This window comes from Somniosus microcephalus, chromosome 8 (assembly GCF_052327205.1).
Source record: "Somniosus microcephalus isolate GS21.2 chromosome 8, FLI_Smic_1.0, whole genome shotgun sequence".
Lineage (NCBI taxonomy): Eukaryota > Metazoa > Chordata > Chondrichthyes > Squaliformes > Somniosidae > Somniosus > Somniosus microcephalus.
This window is the reverse complement of record NC_140994.1, coordinates 228,986,641-229,004,736: the sequence shown is the minus strand read 5'-3', so window position 1 is coordinate 229,004,736 and position 18,096 is coordinate 228,986,641. Positions and strand designations below refer to the sequence as shown.

The window sequence follows — 18,096 nt, the reverse complement described above, 5'->3', positions numbered from 1 at the left end:
TAACAGAAAATTTACATGAACATTGCATAACACAACCAAGTGCCTACCCTTGTGTGTTTGTTGGTATGTTTGACTAGGATGAGGGCAAGTGTGAGGGGTGACTAGTGAGATGGGGAAGTGAGAGAGATGGGTGGAGGTGCAAGGTAAGTTGGTGTGAGTAAGGATGTGCAGTAGTAGGATGGGAATGCAGAGTGATGGGGAGGTGATGAGTGGCACAGCAGGATGAGGTTGAGTGTGGCTTTGCAGTAACATTTCATGATCTACTGAGATCATTGAAAGGTTTGCGCCACTGCAGCCAGGTATTCCTGATGACATCCCTGCTTGTGCCCTCCTGTGCAATGTGCAACCAAGCTGCGTTAGTGTACTGGGGAGGTCTCTTCCGCCCATGGGAAGGGAAGAGAACCTCCCTGCGTGCTGTGAGCATATGGAGGGAGTCATACGAGAGCCTGGGTGCAGTTGTGCATCTGTGTGCAGTGCTCGTCCATGTTTGCAGCACCTCAATACTGCAGAACACTGACAGCACAACTGTCAAATTCAATGTGGCCATGGTCCCTTTAAGGAAACTGGCTGATGACGCGTCATCAAATGACATCATCAGACCTGCTTCCTATTAATTGGCTGAGAACCCCGCAGGGCGGGCTTAACAAGGGCAATCTATGTAAAATCCTTTAAACAGAGTGGCTGCAGCTGGGAGCGGGATATGGCTATAGCGAAGCTTTTGGAGGAGCAGGGCACCTCGGACAGCAACTTCCTGATTTCTGCATTTAACTGCATATGTGTGGTCGCCGGAAGTTATTGTCCAATTTACTCTTTAATAATGGTGAGCGCTGTTGGCCTCACCGTTATTTCTATCGTAAAATCCACGCCAGTCTATCGTAAAATCCACACCAGTCATTTGCTAACGCAGGACTCATTATTTTGTTGGAATGGTTTTTTACATAGAAACATAAAAGGTAGGAGTAGGCCATTCGGCCCCTCAAGCCTGTTCCGCCATTTAACGAGATCATGGCTGATCATCCAAATTCAGTACACTGTCCCTGCTTTCTCCCCATATCCCTTGATCCTTTTAGCCCTAAGAAATATATCTAACTCCTTCTTGAATGTATTTAATGAATTGGCCTCAACTGCCTTGTGTGGTAGAGAATTCCACAGGTTCACCATTCTCTGGGTGAAGAAGTTCCTCCTCATCTCAGTCTTAAACGGCTTACCCCTTATCCTTAGACTGTGACCCCTGGTTCTGGACTCCCCTGCCATCGGGAACATCCTTCCTGCATCTAGTCTATCTAGTCCTCTGTCTGGTCGTGTTAGAATTTTATAAGCTTCAAGGAGTTCCCATCTCATTCTTCTAAACTCTAGCGAATATAAGCCTAATCGACCCAATCTCTCCTATTAAATCATTCCTGCCATCCCAGGTATTAGTCTGGTGAATCTTTGCTGCACTCTCTCCATGGCAAGAACATCCTTCCTCAGATAAGGTGACCAAAACTGCACACAATACTCAAGGTGTGGTCTCACCAAGGCCCTGTACAACTGGAGCAAGACATTCTTGCTGCTGTACTCTAACCCTCTTGCCATGAAGGCCAACATACCATTTTCCGCCTTAACCACATGCTTACCTTCAGCGACTGGTGCACAAGGACACCCAGGTCTCGTTGCACTTCCCCTTTTCCTAATCTATTGCCGTTCAGATAATAATCTGTCTTCCTGTTTTTGCCACCAAAGTGGATAACCTCGCATTTATCCACATTGGGCAGATGCATGGCAAATGCAGTATCATCACCCAACCTGTCCAAATCATACTGGAGTTTCTCTGCATCCTCCTCACAGCACACACGCCCACCCAGCTTTGTGTCGTCTGCAAATTTGGCGATATTACATCTAGTTCCCTCGTCTAGATCATTTATATATTGTGAATAGTTGGGGTCCTAGCACCGATCCCTGCGGTACCCCACTAGTCACTGCCTGCCACTTGGAAAAAGACCCGTTTATTCCAACTCTTTGCTTCCTGTCTGCCAACCAGTTCTCAATCCCATGTGCTTTAACTTTGCACGCTAATCTCTTATGCAAGCCTTCTGAAAGTCTAAATACACAACATCCACTGGTTCTCCCTTAACTATTCTACCAGTTACATCCTCAAAAAATTCCAGTAGATTAGTCAAGCATGATTTACCTTTTGTAAATCCATGTTGATTTTGTCCGATCCTGTCACTATTTTCCAAGTGCTCTGCTATTACATCTTTTATAATGGACTCTAGCATTTTCCCCACTACCGATGTCAGGCTTACCGGTCTGTAATTCCCCCTTTTCTCTCTACCACTTTTTTTAAATAGTAGGGTTACATTAGCTATCCTCCAATCCATGGGAACTGTTCCAGAGTCTCTAGAATTTTGGAAGATGACCAGCAATGCATCTACTATTTCTAGGGCCACTTCCTTAAGTACCCTAGGATGTAGATTATCAGGCCCTGGGGATTTATCGGCCTTCAATTCCGTCAAAGTATGTATTTAATTGGTCTGCCATTTCTTTGTTCCCCATTATAAATTCCCCTGATTCTGACTGCAAGGGACCTACGCTTGACTTCACCAATCTTTTTCTCTTCACATATCTATAGAAACTTTTACAGTCAGTTTTTATGTTCCCTGCAAGCTTACTCTCATAATCTATTTTCCCCCTCTTAATCCTTTGTCCTCCTTTGCTGAATCCTAAACTGCTCCCAATCTTAAGGTTTGCTGCTTTTTCTGGCCAAATTATATGTCCTCTCCTTGGATCTTATTCTATCCCTAATTTCCTTTGTTAGCCACGGTTGAGTCACCTTTTTTGTTTTATTTTTATGCCAAACAGGGATGAAAAAATTCTGTAGTTCATCCATGCGATCTTTAAATGTTTGCCATTGCCTATCCACCGTCAACCCTTTAAGTAACGTTCCCCAATCCATCCTAGCCAACTCGTGCCTCATACCATTGTAGTTTCCTTTATTTAAATTCAGGACCCTAGTCTGAGTCAACTACTTCACTCTCCATTTTAATGAAGAATTCTATCATATTATGATCGCTACTCCCCAAGGGGCCTCGCTCAACAAGATTGCTAATTAATCCTTTCTCATTACATAATACCCAGTCTAAGATGGCCTGATCTCTAGTTGGTTCCTCGACATATTGGTCCAGGAAACCACCCCGTATACACTCTAGGAATTCCTCCTCTACAGTATTGTTACTAATTTGGTTAGCCCAATCTATATGTAGATTAAAGTCACCCATGATAACTGCTGTGCCCTTATTGCACGCGTCTCTAATTTCCTGTTTAGTGCCATCCCCAACCTCTGCATTACTGTTTGGGGGTCTGTATACAACTCCCACTAACGTGTTCTGCCCCATGGTATTTCTCAGCTCTGCCCATACAGATTCCACATCATCAGAGCTATTATCCTACCTTACTATTGTGTTAATCTCTTTAACCAGCAATGCTACTCCACCTCCTTTTCCCTTTTGCCTGTCCTTCCTGAATATTGAATACCCCTGGATGTTGAATTCCCAGTCTTGGTCACCCTGGAGCCATGTCTCCGTAATCCCAATTATATCATATCCGTTTACATCTATTTGCACAGCTAATTCATCCACCTTATTACGAATGCTCCTCGCATTAACACACAAAGCCTTCAGGCTTGATTTTTTTAACACTTAGTCCTTTTAGCATTATTATTTACTATGGCCCTGTTTGATTTACACCCTTGATTTCTCTGCCTTCCACTTTTGCTTTTCTCCTTCCTGTCTTTTGTTTCTATCCTTGCTTCCCTTTCCTCTGTCTCCCTGCACAGGTTCCCAACCCCCTGCCATTTTAGTTTAAACCCTCCCCAACAGCACTAGCAAACACGCCCCCTAGGACATCAATTCCAGTCCCGCCCAGGTGCAAATCACCCAGTTTTTTACTGGTCCCACCTTCCCCAGAACCGGTTCCAATGTCCTAGGAATTTGAATCCCTCCCCCTTGCACCATTCCTCTACCACGTATTCATCTGAAATATCCTTCTATTTCTACTCTGACTAGCACATGGCACTGGTAGCAATCCTGAGATTACTACCTTTTGAGGTGTTACTTTTTAATTTACCTCCTAACTCCCTATATTCAGCTTTTAGGACCTCATCCCGTTTTTTACCTATATCGTTGGTACCTATATGCACCACGACAACTGGCTGTTCACCCTCCCCCCTCCAGAATGCCCTGCAGCCATCCCGAGACATCCTTGACCCTTGCACCAGGGAGGCAGCATACCATCCTGCAGTCTCGTTTGTGGCCGTAGAAACACCTATCTATTCCCCTTACAATAGAATCCCCTATCACTATAGCTCTCTTGCTCTTTTTCCTCCCATCCTGTGCAGCAAGACCACCCATGGTGCCAGGAAGTTGGCTGCTGCTGCCTTACCCCGATAAGCCATCTCCCTCAACAATATCCAAAGTGGTATATCTGTTTGAAAGGGGGGGGTGACCACAGGGCACCCCCGGGGACCCCTGCACTAATTTGTAGATGGAATGTTCTGTGCTGCTTTACCAGAAAAGAATAATGAAACCTCCAATATTGGCTTGCAAAAATTTTCATTTTTTTCATCCCCATATAACTTTTTTAAATGTAGTTTTTATCCGACAGTGGCTTTGAACTCCCAATTGTAGTCACTTTTGCACACTTTCCAAGGCTCTGTGTTAAAATTATATTTTAGCACTTTCCCAATTGCTGTTCTGAAGCCTTGAATGTTCTCCTCTTGCCTTTAGTGGAGCAGTACTCGTGCTGAGAATCCAAAGTTAAGTACCAAAATGCCCTCTCTTATCTTAAGAAATGTCATGAAAAGGTGGCTGTGATTGGGAAAAGAATACTAGCAGAGGGAGTATGTTGGGCAGTACCTGGGGACAAAGCAGTTTGCCTCCCAGAGTGATCTTTTAAAAATAACCGAGTACAAGAGTCTGTTTACGTACCTTTACCGTACCAAGGATTTTAAGGTGGGCAAGCTAACAGGTCACATCATTCAACTGATCCACTATTCTGCATGCCTGTGTATAGTATAGGCATAGTCCATTATTAATACTACTAAATCAAACTGTAACCGTTTTTGTCAAAACCTTTGGTGGTGATTTTGCCAATGGGGCGCTTTTGGAGGTGGGACTCCCACTTGTTGGGTTTCAGTCCCGCCTCCATCAACTTCTGGTCAACCCACGCTATTTTCCCTTGATTGATCTTGTTAAGCCTGCCCAGCAGGCTTAGCAGGCCAATTAAGGGAAAGCCAGTTGTGGAGAACGTCAATGTATGACGTTTCATCTGTCAAAAATTTTTGACAGATGAATTGTCATCGTTTGACCGCTCTGTGAAGCTGTCAAACACTGACATTCTCTGTAGTTTGATGAGGTCTTGAATTCAAGACCTCATCAAACCGCTTTCTTTTGCAGAAATGAGATGGTTGCTGCATCGGAGAATGCAATGGCCATCTGTCATCTCCAACGCGGAGGTGCGAGACTCTCCGCATACACACTGACTGAAGCCTGCAAGAAGAAACAAAGGTAAGTACACTTTTTTACTAACACTTTGCACTTACCTCAGATACTCACCTCTCCACTCTTGCACCCATCACTTACCTTCACTTTTGCACCCCCGCAGACCCACTACTCGCCTCGCTGACCTGACGGGTTTTGGAGCCTTCGGGAAACCCGCACTTGAGGGCAAAACGGGGATAATCCTATTTTCTGCCTGTTAAATACCTGTTAACAGGCAGTTAATAGGCTTTAATCCCTTCTCTCCTCCAAGGAGACGGGACCCGGCGCGGGACGGCTACCCGCCCCCTCGGAAGATGGCATGGGGGCGGGTTGGACACCCGCCCCAAATTCTGCTATTTTCCCGGCAGTCCCGCCTCCCCAGCCCTTATGTTTCCAGGGTGTAGTGGAGGGTAAACTCAAGTACTTTTTAGTTTGAGGCTTTTTGATGCATGTAATCATGGGTATACAGTATGTGATAGAATCATACAGCACAGAAGGAGGCCATTCAGCCTGTGTGGGCTCTTTGAAAGAGCTATCCAATTAGTCCCACTCCCGTCTTTCCCCATAGCCCTGCAGATTTTGACTTTACAAGTAGACATTCAATACCCTTTTGAAAGGTACCAATGAATCTGCTTCCACCACCCTTTCAGGTAGTGCATTCTAGATCATCACAACTTGCTGGGTAAGATTTATTTCAAAAAAATACTCACATTCTCTGTTTCTCATCTTGTCATTTTACCAACAAATGAGCAAGAAGGTTAAAGTATACATACATAGGCCGTGCGAATAGGAGTCTTGCAATCACAGGGGTAAAATTGGTCTTGGGTGGTAACGCTTAATAGACAAAAGCAATGGAAAAAATCATCGGGTGGAGTGTAAAACCGGCTGCTGATTTGCTATTGCCCATTTTGCACTACCACCCAAGACCAATTTCACCTCCCACATACTCAACAACAGATTAGTCTAAAAATTTCATTTACTGTATTTACTAATCAAAAATGAATTTAGCCACATCTGACTTCCTAATTAGCCGATTACTAGAACTGCTTGGTGACTGTTTACTGAAGCGCATATGATGCTTAGTAATCAACGGTCTCCATTGTTTTTTAATATATATAGACCACTTTTTTGTGGTTCTTTTTAGAGAATTCTCCACTGCTGCTGACATGCCAAAGAGATGATTAGTTAATATCCCATCATGTTAAAGAATATTATGCAGATAACCTCAGCTAATTGGAATAATAAATATTAAAACTGATCAAATGATATGAAACATAAATTGTAATAAATATTAAAAAGAAATTGAGCATAAATCTTTACCCATAGTTTACAGGTTTTCTCTGTACAGTACTACATTTCTTAGTTTTAAAAAGGCCCTTTCTTAACAGATTCTACCCTCAAAATGGTTTCTGTAATTGCATTTTGAGAGAATAGTTTCTACTCTCTTGGCTCTGCAAAAAGTATATATTTTTTTAAAACCCAGTGAAGACAATACTGTTGATTACTAACCATCATATGGGTTTGGTTGAACAGTCATCAAATACATCCAAGTGCTAGAAATAGTTAACATGCATCACAGGGGTATTAAGTAACAACATAATTTCATCAGAATCACCGAACACAAACTGTACTTGTCAAATGTCACAAGTGGCTGTTGACATGTTTTTTCTATATATTATGCAATTTGTCATCCATTATTTGAGTAAAGTAAGAGTGTTTGATGAATCTTAACACTTTTGATGTATCAGTTTTGGCCAAGTCAGTAGATACTCCTTCCCCATATTCTCTGATCTTCTGATTCCAGCCTCTTGCGTATTCTCCCTCCCCTTGTACTGCCATTGGCAACTATGACGTCAGCCACCTAGGCCCCACACTGGAATTCCATCTTTTAAATCCATCTGCCCCTCTATTTCCTTCTCCTGTAAAATCCTTCTTAAAACCCACCTCTTTGATCAAGCTTTTCGCCACTACTCTTAATCTCTCCTCCTTTGGTTCAACCTCCCATTTTTTTCCCCATACATCTCCTTAAAACCCTTTGAGATGTTTTTCTACGTTAAAGGCATTATATAAGTGGTGGTGATAGTGGTAGCAAAACACAGTTCCGTAGCTAGGGTGTTTACATAATTCCAGGAAGTAGCTAATCAGGAGACTACTCCCCTTGCGAGAAGCCATTGTCTTTTTTAAAAGATCTGCAAAGCCAGTCGGAGGAACTGAACTGATTTGGTTTGTCCATTTAACCTTTTCATGGACTGGTTCAAAGCTTCTGTGTGATTGGGACCGATTTCAACAATTCAGTACTACTTTTTGACTCTCTGTGAATAAATGGTTTTAGTATTTTACCGAAGTGTCTAGTGCCAATAATGCTAATTGTTCTCTGAAGCAACGTGGATATGTCGTGTAAGAAACCGATCTATTTGCCCAGGGCATGATGTTCCACATTGCTTTGCATGCGAGGCCAGTTCATAGAAAGTGTGAGGTTGCCTTTGGGAATGGCTTTTTCATCAGGTGCGAGAAAAACTTTAAGTATAAGGAGAAGTCAGAATCATAACCTACATTCTTTATATTAAAGCTCTGGTCTAAGCATTAATTTGGATACAGTTCTCCCATAAGATTGTTTCTCATGCTATTTACTGGATAGACTTTTTCAAACTTGAAGAATATTTTTATCTTGCCCAACTGGAATACAGTAACGGGGTTAACAGAAACCATGAAAAATTGCTGCTTGCTAGGATTTTCATAAAAATTAACTTTACGATTGTTAGATCTTTGCCATGCAAATGCTATTCAACTGGGTTCACTTTTATTTCTTTTAAATCTCCTTGATGGGATCTACTGTAGCTTCCATTGCTATAATGCAGCTCAATGTAAGCAAAGCGAGTTTAGAAAGTGCTATTTTCTCATTACATCAGGCAGAGCAAACAAAAGAACAACAGAAACAGGAGAACAAAGTTCAGAGGCTTCTGAAGAAAACGTCTAAAGAGGTGCACAGGTTACGAGAACAGAGTCAGAAAGAGCCCCTGGAGATGCAGTCATTCTGGTGAGTAGCACCGTGGGAAATGTTTCACCTGCTGCATTAAACAACTGTGTTTTTCTCCCCTTTTTTCAGGTTAATTTCTTTCCTCCTCCTCCATATCTTTCCAGACCACACATCATCTAGGGCTGAAGACTCCTAGCACTGTTTTGTACTAGTGGTTAAGAGGTGCATAAGCGTGACCTAATAACTCCATTCCCTTGATTTTTTTTTTCTGATTTTTTTTTTCCCCCCCTCCACCTCCTCATAGGCAGTGCCAAGCTCTGCTTGGTGCCTTTCCACAGCTGTATGGGCAGAGATTAGTAGCTCATTAATATGGCAGAGTCAGGCTGTGAATCTGTCCCTCTTCACTCGTTGGCAGCATCTGTTGAAGCACCAGCTGTTTTCTTTCACTTTCAAACTCTTCTGTGGCAGATGCTTGAAAGGGAGACTATTTTTTGAGCTGTTGCTATTCCTGGTCAGTTAAATCCATATTTGTAATCTATATGAGGAGGGTATCAAACATTTCACTGACCAGACCAGCAGAAAATACTTGGCTTAATGTGAACTCGAATTTTTATTGTGATTTGTGCATGTTCTTACAGGGAGAAGATGGCATTTTTCACGCGAGGAAGGGGAGGTATCCTTCCATTACCTGCTGACGATGTATGATCATCTCAAAGTCTTTGAATTCCTTGCAGTAATCTCTCTTGCTGCTGAATTTTTTTAACATGGTTTAACTGAAGTTGTTTGTGTATTGTGAAGGTACAGATGTATTTTGTAAATTTTAGAAAACTTCTTGAAGTCACTGCATTGTTTGAATGTATGCAAATCTACACTTCGATTATATGTTGAAATCTTGCAGAGAAAATGTAGCGTAGATTGATGTTAAACTAATTTGTACAGTTTATATTTCAGGCATTTTTTTGTAAAAAAAATGAAAATAGCATCAAGAACAAAATCAATTGAAAATACTTTCATTCAATAGGAAATGTTGCTTTCAGCTTATTGTACAGTAATTAGTTTTATAAATGTTAAAACTGTAATAGACGAGTTGAAGCACCAGTCAGAAACTGTGACTAACATTCAGTATTGTTTGTGATGTCACTGTTTTGAGGTACCTAAACAGAAGCGCTATATTCTTCTATTAAAATAGTCTGTTATCTAATATTGAAAAGAAAAGCCCCCTTCTTTTTCTCCAGTATATATTTATAAAACTTTGGAAAATTTACTTCTGGAAATAATCTAGTGTAGTTTTAAAACAATGTACTGTATTTGTGTGCGGGTTAAATGATCTTTATTTAAGAGAGAAAAATCTAGTTTTGACACTGAATGGTCAGCTTTTCGGACCAGGTAAATGACGGTTAGGAATACAGAATTTCATTTATGTGAGTACTATTTCTGTAACTAACCATGTTCATTCTGCTTTCTTGCTGCTGAAGCTGGGAAAAATTGGAAAGACTCCACAAAACTTGTTTTTATGTAAAGAGCCAATGCCAGTTTGAACTGCTATTGATGGCATCAAGTTCCTCTCTGGTGCTTAATAAATGCTACTTGCCAACAGTCACAGGTATGGGCACAGCAAATTACAGCATCAATAAACATTTTTGAATAATGGTATTCATGGCTGCTGAAATTAAACTGAAATGATGCAGATTAATTCAGGGTTTGACATTTATAAGTTGATCAGTACCTGGTGCTCATTTTATAATCGATTTTTGGTGAAGTGGAAGACAAGCTGAAATAAATCATTTCAGTATTTGGAACAAGATGTTTGTATTATGACACATTATAACATTTCCATGCTATGGCTGAGAAACAATGGAAGCCTAAAGACAGCAGGTGAACTGCTTATAACACATTTGCATGTTCAGTTGAACAGCTTTGGGAACATGACAGAAACTATGTCATACAAACTTTAAAAAATCTTAAATTTGATCCCAGATTGATATCAGCTTTCACAGTGCCAATGGCACTACAATTGGCCACAGAGTTCCTATGCTACAGAGAGGAAGAACCATTCAGGATGTTGCTCCAAACTGCTTTCTATCATATGTGGTTGTGGACATGATCAGTTTTCATTTGTGATTCACTCTCCTGCTAGGTTGAATAACCTGCCCAAACTTACTGGCTAAGATTATATATAAAGGAGAACTTCTTTCTGGAGGCACCAGGGGGCATCTGTCACATTCTGCACTATGAGGCACAAACTTGAGGGGAATATTGGATTTTTTTTTAAAACATAATAAAAAGATATAACTACTGCCGCTGCTTCACTCAACAAAGTAGTTCAATTACATTTTTGCCTTTTTTCTTTTGTTCTCTGATTTTTTTCCCCTTGTTCTTTCTCTTCTGAAAATGGTGACTTGTGCTGAGGTATGCTTCTAGGGAAACCAACATTTCACCACAATCTTTCACATTTGGCTAGTCTTCATGTGTGAGCTTGGGAAAATAAGTGCTGATGAATTGTTCACCATGAAGGCAATCACAACTGAATCTGATCACATCTTCAAAGGTATGCACATCCAGCTGGGATTCCCTAGATAGCAAACAGGAATCTGGCAAACTTGCGTTTCCCTTGCTTGAGGGTGTTGAAGCCAATTTTGGAGTCCCAACAACAACTCCAGTTAAGAATGGCTAATGTTCAATTTAGTTTTATGTGGGAAATTTTATTTTGAAAAAGATCAAGCATTAAGTTATTAAAAACTGCATGAACTCACTTCTGTTAGATCTAGGGCCAGATTTCATGCATGCAGGTGGAACTGAACATGTTCACCCACATTATAACAATACTGAATAACTTGTTGTTTGACTCCCTTTTGAAATGATGCACGTTGATCTATCTATACCAAACATCCCCACACTGTAACATTGATGCACTGTGAATCATTGTTTATGGTTTTCTCACTAATAGACTATTTAAATTATCTTTACAGTAGTACGCTGCTGATATAGCATGGATACTTTAGAATCACTACATTATACTACATGATGATTGATGGACAGTTAAATTGTTGAAAATGGGAATCCAACAAACTCAGTCCTAAAACCATTAATTGCCTCATTTATAGCATTACTTCAAAAACACAAATCTTAAGATACTGTATTTTGTGCTTCCTGTAGCTGTGAGCCACATTGGAAATCTGCACCATTTGATATTTAAAAAGTGTGTTTTTTGATGCTGACTTGTTTACTGTTACTGAATTGGAATAAATATAAGAAAATAGAAACACCAGTTTCTGCACAAATGACAATTAAGGCTTTTATGGCTGTTGGCACTAGTATTCACTGCACCATATGGGCTAAACAGATTTTCTGATTCACTCATATTTTGACTGCAGCAACAATACCATTCCAACTGTTTACATGATGAATGAATTAGGGCATTGAATTTTTTTAAATTGTGACACAGTTGAGCATAAATAGCCAAATCTAAATAATACATGTTTTACTTTATAAAAAAAAAGTTAAATACAGCACTGCAACAAAATGAATATAGTCAATTCAGAAAGTCAGAAAAGGTGAGAAAACTACCTTTTGCGGCAACTTTATCACTGTGCTTTCACCTCAAGATTTGCCCCTAAGATAGGTACTTGCTGACATTATGTGGCAGCTAGCCCAGATTCATTGCAGGAAGGAGTGGATCCCAGTACCAGTAGTTGTATTTCTGTAGTCTCATTAGATTTATTTTCCAAATTAGTTTGTAATTGAAGTTTAACTTTTTAAGCAACGGTATGATGAAGTTAGTAAGGAGAACTCAACTTTTTAAAGAAAGTGTTAAATTGCAAGTTTGCTCGTTAATCTGGTGTTCTATTTTTCCGCAAAACAGCAACATAATGTATTTTTCACCAGAAAGGAAGCTCAATTCTTTCTTCCCCTCTCTGCATTTTGCAGACTGACTGGTTTGGTTTTTAGCAGTATATTAAGACCAACTTTGCAAAAAAAATTCCAGTGCTTTAAATGAAGCAAAATCTTTCATAAAGCAAAATGTGTAACTGAGTTTTCATTTTTTTAAAATCTGATAAAATATCCCTTTTTACAGATGATCAGTGTTAGACTTGGGATCACACTGACCTTAAATAGTTCCTTGAATTTTTCCCCTTTGTAAATTTGCTAGACACCTTTTCCAGAGACCCAGATTGAATCTCCTCTTTGAACTGACAGTTTAACTCCATTAATCCATACAATGAGTGTCACTAATTCTTCAACATCCTGCTAAATGGAACACCTCATGTTGATGCAGTGTTTCAATCTCTTGGTTGGATATTGAGAAGGAGAGATGGAAAATCATTAGAAGCACATCTCCGTCCCACAAAGTGATATTTTGCCTGGCCAGTGTATTGGAGCATTAATGCTAACATTACATCTCCAGTGTAGTTGAAGCATTTTACTTGAAAGAATTAACCAGGGAGGGGAAGTGTTTCTTTTTTGTAAGTTTGGCACCATATTTGTGCTTTAGTTTGCAATATTAGAACAATTTAAGACTGTTTAAATAGAGTTATGACAAAATCCTTACAGGGCTTGACAGGGTAGATGCAGGGAGGATATTTCCCCTGGCTGGGTAGTCTAGAACCAGGGGTCACAGTCTCAGAATAAGGGGTCGGCCATTTAGGACTGAGATGAGGGGAAATTTCTTCACTCAGGGTGGTGAATCTTTGGAATTCTCTACCCCAGAGAGCTGTGGAGGCTCAGTCGTTGAGTATGTTCAAGACAGAGATCGATAGATTTTTGGATATTAAGGGAATCAAGGGATATGGGGATAGTGCAGGAAAGTGGAGGAGGAAGATCATCAGCCATGATCTTCTAGAATGGTGGAGCAGGCTCGATGGGCCAAATGGCCTACTCCTGCTCCTATTTCTTATGTCCTTATGACACAGTGAAGCAAAGAAGTGTGATTGCAAAGTTTGAAGTGCGTGGTGAGATAATATTTCACCATAACAGCCAATGGGGCACATCAGTTCTATAAAAATAGAAGCTAGTTAGAGAATAAAATCCATGGGGGGGGGGGGAAATGAAGAAATCCACAAAAAAACTATTAATTTAAGGTTTTGTTAAATGGTGGTCTTTTGAGATATAATTATTATTGCTTCATTATAAATTCACTTATAAGCTAGTCTCTTATGGAAAGGATTGGATAGCAACTCAGGAACAGAGTTGGTGAAACTTATGACATCTGTCCCAGGTGCAAAGCAGGAATGAGAAGGAATTGAACTTCCTTAGTAAGGTGAAACCTTGAAATAAATATCATGTGTCCTGACTGATGTTCACACCTGTGTAGGATCTGCTCAGTCTTACACAATGGAGATTCTTCCCATGCTGCTTAGCATAGTGAAACCACCCTGTAGACTGGATTCTACAGTGCTTAATCGCAAGTCCCAGTCATGGTGGTAATTTTCCATGTTCTTTGGTGTGGCAGAAACGCACTGTAGGACTTACTATTTGGATTTGTATTATGCTATATAATCGTGGATAATCTCCTGCTTGATAATTTTGACCATTGTGTGAGACAATTGGATTTCTGCATGGGACGGCACGTGAGCATGGTTTGGAACACTTGAAAAGATTTGTGTTAGCGAGTCAAGTGAAAATTTGCCACTTTAAAAGTTTCAAGTTCTCCTATATTTAAAATGTTAAAGGCTGCTGTTTCATTTTTTTGTCACTTATCTTTCTGATAATATGCACATATTAGCAATATTCAATCACAGTCTTGATTTTTGTAGTGTTCATTTGATGAGTTTATTTATTATCCAATATGTGAATTTGCTTCGAGTTTGATTTTTTTTTAATGTATGGAGAGGGGCAGAAGGGGGCTAGAATTTTGTTACTAAATTTTTGTTTCATTTTGTATTTGCTGGCAACTGTGAATCATACCACCTAAATGGGCGTGAGATTTTGACCTCCAACATCCTCCCCAAAATGAAAAAATTCATAGTAAAACCACAAAATCCAGGTGGTTGTGGATAAAAGGGGATAATACTAACCTGCAACTATTTCCATTATTTGGCTTCAGAATTCAATGGGGAACAGTAAAGGTTGTTCAGACAACCTTTCCTGGTTGTCAATCTCAATACTGCACAAGTGTCGTTGTGTGGAAAGTCTCCTTGAACCATTGGCAGCAATAATGATTGAACAAATGAAAAATGTGTGTAGAACAGAATATGGTTTTTTCTTCAAATTGACTACACACAAAATTGTCTCAAATGACAAAGTGTCTAAATTGTCCCCTTCCTCAAATTTAACAAAAATAGCTCCGCCTCTTTAAAAGAAATCTCATGCCCTACACACAACTTTTATTGTACAACTGTTTTGCTGCTTCTGGGACTTGTACAATAAAAAATGTGCGGAAGTATACATTCCATCTTCATGAAACTTTGTAAATCTAGGACAATATGACCCCCAGGCATCTGTCTGTATCGCATTAATTTCTGACTGCAGTTAATCATATTCCTACAAACAGGTGGACTGAGTGTGTCGGAGGAGAACCCAGACCTTGAAATTTAAGTTAATGCTGGTGCTGAGTCAAATTTGTAGCATACAGTGAACAAATATCTTCCTGGCCCACCCACCAACACCAGTCTGAAATGTTCTTGTGTGATGTGTACCTTTTGGAGCATTTTATTTGGGCGAGGCGGGAATGTAATCACTCGCATCCTTGAAATTGTTCTGCATACTTCGCCCTTGTAAAATGGCTGAATCTTTGTGAACCTGTCTGATAACTTTTGTGAAACCTTTTCAAACCAGCACTTAAAGAAAAAGCACACGTTTATATAACGCCTTATCGCATCGCTCAGAGATGTCCCAAAGTATTTCACATACTAGTAGTTATTTTTGAAAAGCAGTCATGGTCATTATGTAGGCAAATATAGTGGCCATTTTGTACATGGCAAGATTCTACATAGAATTACATAGCAACACAATAACAGACCATTTGGCCCAACTAGCCCATGCTGGTGTTTATGCTCCACAAGAGCCTCCTCCCACCTCTCTTCATCTACCGCTATCAGCAGAACCTTCTATTCCTTTCTCCCTCATGTGTTTATCTAGCTTCCCCTTAAATGCATTTATACTCTTTGTCTCAACTACTCGTTGTGGCAGCAAGTTCCACATTCCAACCACAAAGATCAGCAGCCAGATCAATGACAGCATTCACAGTATTTTGCTTTTGGGCCTGTAAATCTATCTTGGTGGTGTTAATTGAGAGGAATGTTGGCCAGGATGTGGGGAATTTCCTGCTCTTTAAGTAGTGCTGTGTAATTTTTATCATTCATCTCAACCATCAGGAAAGGCAGATTGCTGGATCAGTGGTAGAAGTGATAAACCGGGCAAAATTAATAACATTTAATGTAATGCACATTAGGCTCTGCTAGTTTCTCAGTTGTAACTGTTGGTGCTGAAAAGTAATGAGGCTTAGTTCTGAATTCAGCATATTACTGCAATTTCATACACATTTAATCTGCATCTAATGTTTTACATTCTTGACCCTACAACTTCAGCCTGTGCAGGTTCATTGGAACTTGAAAACCATTAACTGGAGAAGACCTCGCTTTCATAAGCATGAATAACTTCAGTGATCAAATTTCATGAAATATTAGTGCCCAAATTGTGGGAAATCACTTCCATCACCTAAACTCTCTCCCTCGCTCATACTCGTTTTCTTAATTTTCTCAAATCTTGTCCTACATTCGAACTATTGAACTTGCATTGCTATGATATCAAGAATGCAGTTAATTTCCCCTTAAGTGAATCCAGGGCTTCCTTATGACCTATAAGAAGTGTTGGGTCTTAATTTGATTTTTTACCAATTTTCATTACTTTGTATTTCGGCATGCATGTGACAACACAGGAGGAATGTCACAATAGTAGGGCATAAATGTACTACCAGCAGATAACTCATGTGCACAGATTGTCTTTAATGTGCTACTTCATTTGGTACCAAAGCAAAGGGGAATATTATTGAAAATATACTAGTATATAGGGAAAAACAATCTCCCCGGCACAGGTCAGAAAAATCTTCCTTTTAAACCATCCTCCTTTCACATTTTTCCACTGAGGTTAACACACTTTGTAGAACTGTATTTGATATAATTATCAAGTTTAAGAAATAAATGTACGAGCTAGAAGTGTTACCATTTTAATAGTTGTGCACGTTGTTTAAGAAAACTTCCTCGGAAGTGACTTAGGAATCCCACCAATGATGAAATGTAATGCAGCTGCACCTTTTTATTCCTAGCATTAGAGATTCTATTATATTGTGAATAGTAGAACACTTTCCAAAGTTATGGTGTTAATTCAGAACTAAAGGTGAAGAACTGTTGCCTGAGCTACTGGATGATGGATAACTGCATTTCCTTATTCAGATGTACTAGAAGACAGTTTCTGGAAAGACTGGCTGTAAATTCAGTTATGATTATGACAGGACAAGAGCTTGTATTTTTATTGCCGTGAGACTGAGTAGTTACATCCACAACATTTACACTCGCTCTTCCTATGATGAAGAACATTACAGTAAAATCCTGGACTGAACATTTTTTGGCAGCTGTTTCCCATCAAGAGGAAGAATTTTCCTTCATCTGTTTCTGTGCTTACCTATTGGGACATTTCCTGCCTAGACTTGTTTCATCTAAAGCTTTTGGTCATGATTTTCAGTAGTCATACTGCACAAAGTCAAATGTTCATATACTGCTTGGCTTGTGCAAAGAACAGAACTTTTGAACCAATTTTCCCTCTTTGCAATCCCCCCAAAGAATGTGGTGACCATATTTTGATTATTTTTCCTATTTGTTTTGACACCAGTTCATTGTTTGATTGATAGAATGCACAGTTTATTATAAATTGAGAGAATTGTATTTTCCTTCAGCATAGCTAAGATGGGTTCCTAATTTTCTGATGTGCAATTTCATAATTCCTTTATACAGCTTTGATCTTAATCATGATTTATAATCAGATGGAAATTGTACGGTTCATCTATCATCTCACTTATAAGAGTTTGCACTAAATGGCCTGACAGTTGTGAACATGCCACACAACCAGCAATAAGTGACCAGCATTTTAATCATGATCAAAACTTTAGGTCTGTAAATAAGTGTAGCTTACCTTCCATGTACACGATGTTGCATTTGGATGCTGTCAGATGTCTTGAACCTTGTTCTTTATCAATTCATTGATTTAAATAAATACATATTTTAGAGAAAAATAGAATGATCTAATTTTTGAAACCTAAGCAAAGCTATAATTGGGATGTGATAAAAGATTTTAATTATTAATTGATCTCCCTTGATATTGCACGTGGGAAGTCAAGAGAAAGTGTAATCTTTGGTTGAAACGAGGTTAGATGGGGAGACTAATTGCAGTCTGTTGCATCAGGACCTGGTGGAGTGGGGGGGGGGGGGGGGGGAGAGAATGGGTTGCTAGTGGCTCTCAATGTCACCAAACTTTTTTTGCCACAGATTCCTTCCAGGGTGCTATAGGGGACATTACCTGCATCTAAGAACAGAAAATGCTGGAAATGCTCAGCAGGTCAGGCAGCATCTGTGAAGAGAGAAACAGTGTTAACGTTTCAGGTCGATGACC

At 39.8% G+C, this 18,096-nt stretch overlaps 1 protein-coding gene across 1 annotated transcript in view; it reads left to right on the top strand.

Annotated features, from left to right (window-relative positions):
* Positions 1 to 17,724, top strand: part of wwc1 (WW and C2 domain containing 1) — a 158,761-nt gene extending 141,037 nt beyond the window's left edge. The window contains exons 22-23 of the mRNA XM_085995775.1: positions 8,426 to 8,553; positions 9,132 to 17,724. Of these exons, the coding sequence (XP_085851901.1) occupies positions 8,426 to 8,553; positions 9,132 to 9,198 (195 nt within the window). The 3' untranslated portion in view covers positions 9,199 to 17,724. The remainder of the gene's footprint in view (positions 1 to 8,425; positions 8,554 to 9,131) is intronic.
* Positions 17,725 to 18,096: the final 372 nt, after the last annotated feature.